This window comes from Primulina tabacum, chromosome 1 (genome assembly GCF_025594145.1).
Source record: "Primulina tabacum isolate GXHZ01 chromosome 1, ASM2559414v2, whole genome shotgun sequence".
Lineage (NCBI taxonomy): Eukaryota > Viridiplantae > Streptophyta > Magnoliopsida > Lamiales > Gesneriaceae > Primulina > Primulina tabacum.
The window spans coordinates 13,470,077-13,480,371 of NC_134550.1; the positions used below are offsets into that span (position 1 = coordinate 13,470,077).

The window sequence follows — 10,295 nt, forward strand, 5'->3', positions numbered from 1 at the left end:
TGAAAAAAATTTTATTTTTTCTTAAGTACTTAAGAATATCCTTCACGTCTTTTCAATGCAGTGGATCGGGATTCGACTGATATCTACTTGTAACACTCACTACAAATACAATATCACGTCGAGTAGATACCATATCATACATTATACTGCCTATGGCAAACAAATATGGGATGCGACTCATGGTTTCTATCTTATCGGCAGTCTTATGGCACATATACTTAGATAAAGTCTATGTGCCATAAGTTCAGCTCATCTAGATCAGTTCTAATTGATGTCCTTTCAGTTTGAACATTTCAGTTCAGTTTGATAGATTCATTTCAGTTATATCAGTTACGTGAATAATGTTATTAGTTCTAGTCTTCAGTTCTGATATCCGATTTGTTTGTCAATCTTTGATTCATCAGTTTGAGACTTGTTAATATTTACGATAACTTAAGTTTATTTGATTCATTTCTTAGTCCGTTTCAGTCCAATAAACCTCATTCAGTTTTGAGATCAGTTACGTTCTTGATTTTCAGTTCGGGTCTTCATTTCTTTTACTGATTGATTTGTCAAACTCTAAAACTCATAATTTCCGACAATTTACTCGTTTTTGGTGTTTGACAATACTTAAATTCTGAACTGTTTATCTGATTAAAATTTTTGAAATTGATTATCTAGGATTACTTGACTTAGATTTTTCTGAACTCGTGTGTAGATAAAATAATTCTTCTGCTCTGCGGGAAGTAGAGAAGTTCTTATCAAGACAGTTGCACAATCCATCCCATCATATACCATGAGCTTATTCTGATTACCAAATACTCTGTCACAAGCTGCGTGCGACGATAGTGAAGTTCTTGTCAGGGACGGAGCCACCCCAAAAGCTGGGGTGGGCTCCAGCCCAGGGTAAAAATATATGATTATTATGTATTTTAATTATAGATTAGGTTAAATTTTTGTAAAACTCATTAGCAAGTGAAATATTTATTGTTCATTCAAGTTTCAGCCTAGGTTCCCTTGAATCAGAGCCCAGGATGAAAAAATTTCTTGGCTTTGCCCTTGGTTCTTGTGTGGAGTAACATGTGATGAGCATGGTTGGACGAAACGGGAACGGAACGGCCGGAACGGGCGTTCCGGAACCAGAACGCAAGCAACCTTGACGAGGTTTCGGGGTGTGTAGGTTGATGGCTTGTATCGGCATTTCATATGCCGAAAATGGGGATTTAACGGCGGAACGGAACGGGACACGCGGAACGGCACGAAATGGAAGGGATTTGTACAGCTGCAACAAGAACAAAAAATCTGTGTGTAATTTTGAGCACATGCATTGTAGGTCCTAATGCATGTATCTTTGCTTTCTAGTACAAATAATGCAATTTTGAGAACATGCATTGTGTGGCTTTTTGGACAGTTTACAGTTGCATGATGCTCCAAATAGTAGCACATGCAATCATGCGTTGTTGGACCTAAAGCACGTATCTTTCCTATAGATACATTGAATTTTTCTCAAAACAATTAAAGGATTGCAGCTGGTGCCTGGTAGCTTTCTCCCTTTGATATCTCTCATCTCTCCGCCAGCATAAAAACAGCTTCGCCTCTATTGGAAGCTGCTCTGGCAGAAAAGTGCAACTGCCCAGAAAAGTTCAACTTCTCCACGTAACGTTTCGAGACGCGAACGTACAAAGGCTTCACCATTTTCATGTACTTTTGCACCACTTCTTTTGTCAATTTTTGTTTCCTGAGGTTGCTGTTGAATTACAATCTTATTGATTATTTCTTCGTTCATTTGCCGCCATGGTTACTCTTTGAGCTATTATCTCTGGTAAATAAAGAGACAAAAGGCATTCTTACTTCCTCAGCTTTACACAGCAGGGACAATCTTGCAGCGCCGCCACCGTACACCGCCGGTTATAGGTAAGCCAACCACTATTTGGTTTGCTCCTGAAAAGGTCAAAGATGTTGGGAAGGCTATTTCAAAATGGTTTATATACAATGCAATTCCATTTCATGCAGCAGATAGTGATCCATACTACCAAGCAATGATTAATACCATCGCAGATGTTGGACCTGGGGTACAAGGTCCTTCGGGACGTCAAATAGGTGGTGTTTTCTTGGAAGAGGAGGTAGAAGATATCACTATATATTTGAATACATTAAAATCCAAATGGCCAAAATATGGATGTACCATAATGTTTGATGGTTGGAGCACACACAACAAGCATCCTATCATTAATTTTATGATATACTGCGATCACAACATGATATTTCATAGTTCAGTGGATTGCACAAACAAAAGAAAGACAACCGATTTTATATTATCTCTTTTGAATAATGTTATTGACGATATTGGAGAATAAAATGTTGTACATGTGGTTACAGATAGTGAAAGTGCAAACAAAGCTGCTGGACAAAAATTGATGATTGAAAGACCTCACATGTTTTGGTCACCTTGTGCTGCACACTACATTGATCTTATGCTTGAAGATATCGGTAAGATGACAAAGGTAAAGAGGTGCATTGATAAAGCAAAGCAAATAACAAGTTTTATATACAATAGTGACAAAATCGTGAACTTAATGAAAATCTACACAAATGATCGTGAATTGTTGAGACCTGGAATCACTCGCTTTGCTACTGAATTTATTTCTTTAGAAAGTCTCGTCCGGTATTGTCAAGATTTGAAGAGATTTTGCACTTCAGTTGAGTGGCATGAGTACAACAATACAAGCAAGAGAAGAAAAGATGTCGGAAAGAATTACAGCGATCATTTTGGACACAAAATTTTGGAAGTCGGCTCGTGATATATGCACAACAATGGAACCTCTCGTCAAAGTTTTGAAGTTGGTTGATCAAGACAATTAGACAACGCTGTCGATTATATATGAAGCAATGGATAGAGCTAAATTATCTATAAAAAAAGTGTGAAAGACTGGAAATTGTACTGGGATGTGATTGATGAGCGTTGGTATAATCAATTACACCAACATCTACATGCTGCAAGTAAAATTAGATTATATTTACAAAAAATAAATCCATTGTTGTGGCTATCGTTATATAATTTTAAATTTGTGTGTTTTTAGCATATTTTCTCGATCCAATGCTCCAATATTCTGGAACCTGTGTTTACACTGATGAAGTAAGACGAGGATTGAAGACAGTAATCAATAGACTAGAGCCCGATTTAAATACACAAGCTGCAATGATTAATGAGGTATGATATTTATAAGTTTTGCTTAACATATTTTATATCCAGTATACTATAGTTTTTATCAAACATGTTTCACAGATTAAATTGTTTACTGAACAAATTGGAGAGTTTGGATCCCCACTTGCAAAAATGGCGGTTAAAAAAAGTCTTCCAGGTTTGAATTTCTTTATGTATTTTCATAGATATTAAAGTTATACAATATATATCATATGTTTCATTTCTCAGCTGAATGGTGGAATGAGTATGGTGAAGAATCTCCCCACCTAAGAAAACTTGCAATTAAAGTTCTTAGTCAAACATGTTAATCTTCTGGTTGTGAGAGAAATTGGAGCACATGGTCTTTAATACATACTAAGCTTCGCAATCGTTTGGTGATTGAAAAATTTCATAAATTGGTATATGTCCATTACAATATGCGGTTAAGAGTACGAAATTTGATGCAAAAAAGTGAAGATGATGATTACAATAGTCCTATAGATCTTGATCACATATTCAAAGATGATGATATTTTAAATGAATGGAATAGAGATAATGAACCCTCTGTGTTGCAAGACGATGACTTAGAATGGTTATATCAAGGTCATGAAATATCAAATGCCCAAGAGAGCAACAAGAACACAAACAATGAGGGCACCTCAAGATTATCAAAACGAAAAGGAATCATATTAAATGAAAGTGATGAAACTGACAATGACGATAAAAGTGACGACAATGATGATAGTGGTGATGGGAACAATCGGGAAAGTGGCAAAAAACATGGAGATGCTGATCAAGCATGTCAAGATGATCAATATGATACTGGCATGTCATGGGCACGGGGGAAAGAGAATTATTATGCAACACAAGACACTGATCATGGGTATCGTCCAGGGATAGAAGAACAACTTTGCTTTTTAGCAAGTTTGACATGGTTATCGAGTGCTGAAGATGATGAACTTTTTAGTGGATCTTCATATTCATATATGCGTGTTGAAGAGAAAATAAAAAATTTGGGCTTGGGGGGTCACCATCAATTTCAGTTTGGAGATGATTCGAGAAATTACCATTGGAGCTCTCAAGATTTTGGTCGTGGTGCCATTGGATATAATGAACCAGACTTTGGGTATTCTCATGATTATAGCACAAGACATGATGATTTATCATCTCATGATTATGGATCGTCTCAATACACCGGTTCTAGGAATAATCAATTTGAGAGATTTTCTAATAGTGGCCGAAATAGATATCATAATCATCAAGCACCAGCAGCCACTGGTATTAGACATGATGGTCATGGTTCTATATCATCAATTGAGGCCAGTAATTCTTTTGGACATCAAAAATTTGGAGACTGCCATCGTCGTGACGATACATTATTAAATTCTCCCTCATTACACCATATACATTTAGTTTAAAATTCACTATTCAATGCATATCCACTAGGACAATTTAACACTGGTTTATGTCAGCAACCATATGGTGGAGATCAATTTTCTCAACTGAATCCCGAAGAAGAATACACTAATGATTTTGTTCCTCCACGTCATTCCTCATGGTATTAGTCTCGATGATATAACATTTACAGGTACCTTTCTATATAAATGTTTGTTTTCATCAACTTATATTTCATTTCTCATTGTTATTTTATTATCATATGATATGAGTAATTTAATAAGCTTAACATTAATTTCACTAGGAACATTGGAAAGCAAAGCACATCGGTTGATGTGAGATGGTGAATCTTGAGTCTTCTTCCCGCTGCATCCATCAATGAAAGACTAATAAAGAAGAAACTGCAAGTCAATTACTATTTCTATTGAGAAATTTTCATTACAAAGTGTGAAAAAAACTAAGTTAATTATAAAATATTTCTATTTTAATTGATGTTAAATAATTTGTAACATCACTTTATATAAGATTTGATGCTTATTATTAGTCCATCACTCTAAATTGATTCAAATTTGTGCGAACTTATATATATCCAATCGAAAATATTTTAAAGTTTTAATTAATTAAATACAAATAATTTTTAATAGTATATTTAATTTTTGATATGGTTGGAAATATTTTAAATATAATGACGATATAAATTGTGTTCAATAAATTGTTAATAAAATTTTAAAAATATTTTAATTTCTTATTTACATCAAATAATCTATTTAAATGATATTTATTTTAATTTTCATATTTCTAAATATTTTTCAAAATTTTAATTTTTATATATTTATAATATTTTTTTAAAATACCCGTTCCGCGAAATTTCATTGTAACTGGAACGGTAGCATTCGTTCCGATCTCCGCGACGGCGACAGCGAACCATGGTGATGAGTATGAAAAAAAAAGATACATCGGACAAAATGAAAATTATTATGTCGCCCTAAATCACAAGGCAGTATGGGTTTTTGGGATTTAAAATCTTTCAACCAAGCTCCATGGGGCAAACAAGCATGGCGAGTACTTACAAATCAAAACAAATTATCCAGTATTTTATATGGAAAGAAGTATTTCCCAACAAGTAACTTCTCGAATGCACAACTGGGTCACAATCCATCTTTTGTTCGGAGGAGTATTCTGTGGGGAAGAGAGTTGTTGCGTAAAGGCATGCATATGATGGGGAATAGCTAATGGTTCAGCAGTTTCTGTTTTCAATGATCCATGGACGTCGAAACCAAAGCTTTTCAAACCTTGTTCGTAAAAACCTTAAATAATAAAAATACATTTAATTTCAGTGCTTTTGTCGTCACTGATTCCGAATAGAGTCTTGTCGAGAAGCTTTTGATAAAGAGTTATCTTATTCTATCTAACATTCTTTTTCTCTTTTGTCCGCTTTTATAGGTCAATTTTCTTCATTTTCTCCGTTGTGTTTGTTCAAAATGGAGGGGAAGAAATATTCTCCTTTTCTTTTTTATTTCAATAATATAATATATTAGAGTATTATTGAGTTTTAAATATTCTGAGGGATAAATGGTATTCTTAGAACAGAGAGGGAGCTCAGACAGAGAAAAGGCGCAACATAAATATAAATTTTATAATAATTTCTCCTAATAGCTCTCATTGGATAGTGAGGAATGAAATCTTTATTTTATTTTTTTCTTATATTTCATATTATATGTATGTAATGAAATATAATAATTATATTGTTGGAAGAACGATAGAATCGGAGTAATTGTATGATATGTATACTTAGGCAAAAACTTGTGTGAAACGGTCTCACATGTCGTATTTTGTGAGACAGATCTCTTGTTTGGGTTATTCATAAGAAAATATTACTTTTTTATGTTAAGAATATTACTTTTTATTGTGAATATCGACAGAGTTAACTCGACAGATAAAAATTCGTGAGATCGTTTCACAATAGACCTGATAGTATACTTATGATAAGTTCAAATCTGGAAATATTTTTCACAAAATAATAAATATGTAGAGTAAAAAGTAACAATATAGGAGGAAGATTACGTTTGGACCAATGGTGAGTCCCATATATGGCGCAGTGACTGCAGCTCCCCTGCATGTGATTTCCAACTGACAATAACAGTCGTGTCGGCGACTTCACCCCGTGATTGGGAGCAACAACTCTCAAATGCGGCGCCAAAATAAAAGCTACCGAACCTCAGAGCCCCTTCTTTTTCAATACCACCTCCCATCTGTGAAAATCTTGGCCAGCCAGCTTGCCTAAAAGTGGAAAAAAATCAGCCATGAAAGTGTGCAGATTCTTTCACTGTGCACACGTTTTTCTCTTGCTTTTTCTGCCGCAATTCCCATTCTCCGCCGTGGGTTACCACGACTATGCCGACGCATTGTCGAAGTCCATCTTGTTTTTCGAGGGACAGAGAGCGGGGTACTTGCCGGCGGACCAGAGAATGTCGTGGCGGGGGCATTCCGGGCTGGGAGACGGGTGGCAGGTGGCGTTGGACCTCACCGGTGGGTACTACGATGCCGGAGATAACATCAAGTTCAGTTTCCCGATGGCCTTCACCACCACGATGCTGGCTTGGAGTGTGGTGGAGTTCGGACAGCTCATGCCGCCGGCGGAGCTGAGGAATACTCTTGTGGCAATTCGATGGGCCACAGATTACTTGTTGAAAACCGTTTCTCAACCCAATCGCATTTTTGTCCAGGTTAGTGATTCTCGTAGATCAAAGGAAAAGATGAACAATTTTCTCGGTCGTTAATTTGCATCATATTTAGAAAGATAAAATATGGAGTCATCCTAATTATGCATCATTAATCCCGAAAAGGTCTAAAGAACAAGGAAACTAGCATGAATTCTCGGAATGTGAAACATAATTTAAAACGGGTTTTAAATTTTAATATGCTAATGATTTTAGATTTGAGTTTCGTGTGTGGGTTTTTTTCAATCGAAAGACTCGGGGATGCAATTTGTCAATATTTTTATGGGTACTTGTTCAAATTTTATAATATGTGACCAATGTTAAATTTATGAACATAGATGATTAATCAATGGTTTAGTAGCAAATTTTTTGTACCTGTAATATCAATAAGCTTCTGAAAACTGGCTCCTCTCCTATGAAGAAGAAGAATCAATTAGTGGGTTTGCTTGTTTTGGACCACTTCTGGGGTCCCACTGTTCTTCTGCACTGACCTACAGAAAAAGTAAAGTGAAAAAATAAAATAAATAAAATTTACACCACCAATAATGCCTAAGAATGCGTGAAGCTCAGTTTGGTGTCAAGATTTGGATAATAGGTCTAACTTTTGGATTTTAATTTTGATTATGTATTTGATATTTGGCGTATACATACTACACTGCTCGAATTCATGTGGTGGGTGAAAAACTAGTGAAGAATCGGTTGATGATAAATGGATTTCTGTATTTTGAAATGGGATTTTGTTATATCATTCAATTTTTCATCCAACGATCAATTTGGCAGGTTGGGGATCCCGTTAATGATCATAATTGTTGGGAAAGGCCCGAGGATATGGATACTGCTAGGACAGTGTACGCAGTAGATGCACCTAATCCGGCCTCTGATGTCGCAGGCGAGACGGCTGCAGCCCTTGCTGCTTCCTCTATGGCTTTCAGATCGTCTGATCCCGGTTATGCCGAGACATTGCTGAGAACTGCCACCAGAGTTTTCGAGTTTGCAGATAGCTATCGCGGTGCTTACAGTGATAATTCGAATATTAGAGATGTGGTCTGCCCTTTTTACTGTGACTTTGATGGATATCAGGCCAGCATTCTAATCCTAAGCACTTTCTTTTACATGTCATTATTTCGCGGTACTATGTCCTCCTTAGTGATCATGGTTCGAGTCGCTTTACAGGATGATATTTCTCCTATGGTTTAATAAAGACAAGTTTTTCATTAAAGTAATGTATCAGATGATCTATTTCTCAACCTTGTATGAGCAACTTGTGATATTTTTTTTAATTGAATTTGCCAGGATGAGTTGCTCTGGGGAGCAGCATGGCTTAAGAAAAGCTTCACAGAGTGATTCTTACCTCAGTTACTTGCAAAACAACGGTAAAACGCTCGGTGCAGATGAAAACATCAACGAGTTCGGATGGGATAACAAACATGCTGGTCTAAATGTTCTTGTTTCCAAGGTTAATATCCTCAATTTTTCAAGGATTTGAGCATGCAAGGACTGGTACAATGTAAATATCTGATGTTTTTCATTTGCAGGAAGTAATCGAAAGCAGTAACTATGCTTTCGAATCATACAAGGCATCAGCAGATAGCTTCATGTGTACATTAATACCAGAGTCTTCGTCTTCCCATATAGAGTTCACTCCTGGTGGCCTAATCTACAGGCCTGGTGGAAGCAATCTACAACATGCCACTTCAATCTCCTTCCTCTTACTCGTGTACGCGAATTATTTGGAAAAATCGTCGCAAATTGTGAACTGTGGTGAAGTTAGCATTACTCCTTTGAGGATGAGGAAAATAGCTCAGGGGCAAGTCAATTACATTCTTGGAGAAAATCCCAAGGGAATGTCATATATGGTTGGATACAGTAGTATCTACCCTCAAAGGATTCATCACCGTGGCTCTTCAATCCCTTCGATCAAAGATCATCCACAATCCATCGGTTGCAAGGAGGGTTCAGTTTATTTTAACTCATCGGATCCTAATCCGAACGTGTTGGTTGGGGCGATTGTGGGTGGACCTCAAGAAGATGATACATACAACGATGATAGAGTTGATTTCAGGAAGTCCGAGCCCACGACTTATATCAATGCTCCATTTGTGGGTGTTTTAGCTTATTTTGTGGCAAATCCTAACTTAAGTTAGGAGAAAACACCCCCAAGATTTTGTGCATAAATTCCACTTTGAATCCCCCTCTGGATTAGTGAAAAGTACAAGGGAGTCTCTCATCTTGCAAGAAGCCAAGAAGGAAGAGACTAGGTGTAGGGAAGTATATGGGTAAAATAGTTCATTTCACCCATTCACTGAAGTTTTTGATGTCATATATATGATACATTTATGGGACATTTATGTCGTTAAGTTGATATACATGCATTTATACATAAGCATCCACACATAGTGTACCATGAGAAAAAGGTAAAAAGAGATGAAAAATCTATCTAAAATTAACGATCTTTTAAAACTCTTTATATTTTAAAATGTTAAAAGACATGAAACATCTGTCTAAAATTAACGATATTTTAAAACTCTTTGTATTTTAAAATAGAGTAGGTCTCTCGTGAGAATGTCTCACGAATCTTTATCTGTGAGACGGGTAAATCCTATCGATATTCACAATAAAAAGTAATATTCTTAGCATAAAAAGTAATATTTTTTCATGGATTACCCAAATAAGAGATTCGTCTCACAAAATACGACTCATGAGATCGTCTCACACAAGTTTTTGCCTTTAAAATAAGAGAATTCTAGTTTTTTTAGTGTTTTCAATAGTCATGAAGTAGTTCTTGAAAAGACCATTTCAATCTTTATTTTATTTTTTGGGTAAAAGAGATGAAAAATCTATCTAAAATTAATGATCTTTTAAGAGAATTCGTGGTTTTTCAGCGTTTATTTATAATGGTCTTGAAGTAGTTCTTGAAAAAAACCATTTCACTCTTTATATTTTGTATTTAGTGTAACAAACAAAGATGATCATCAATCTCCTTGAAGTCCACAATTTCTTTAAACGAATGGTGTGAA

The 10,295-nt window shown here is 35.8% G+C and overlaps 1 protein-coding gene and 1 long non-coding RNA gene across 2 annotated transcripts; both read left to right on the forward strand.

Moving 5' to 3' along the window:
* The first annotated feature begins 3,058 nt into the window (after positions 1-3,058).
* Positions 3,059-3,629, forward strand: LOC142518109 (uncharacterized). Its single transcript, XR_012813474.1, has 3 exons — positions 3,059-3,190; positions 3,266-3,341; positions 3,413-3,629. It is a non-coding gene; the product is annotated as an uncharacterized LOC142518109 (long non-coding RNA).
* Positions 3,630-6,598: 2,969 nt separating this feature from the next.
* LOC142541994 (endoglucanase 24-like) lies at positions 6,599-9,668 on the forward strand. Its single transcript, XM_075648441.1, is given in 5 exon segments — positions 6,599-7,284; positions 8,059-8,358; positions 8,572-8,598; positions 8,600-8,734; positions 8,814-9,668. Coding segments are annotated over 5 exon segments (1,494 nt in total). The 5' UTR covers positions 6,599-6,861; the 3' UTR covers positions 9,423-9,668.
* The last annotated feature ends 627 nt before the right edge of the window (positions 9,669-10,295 follow it).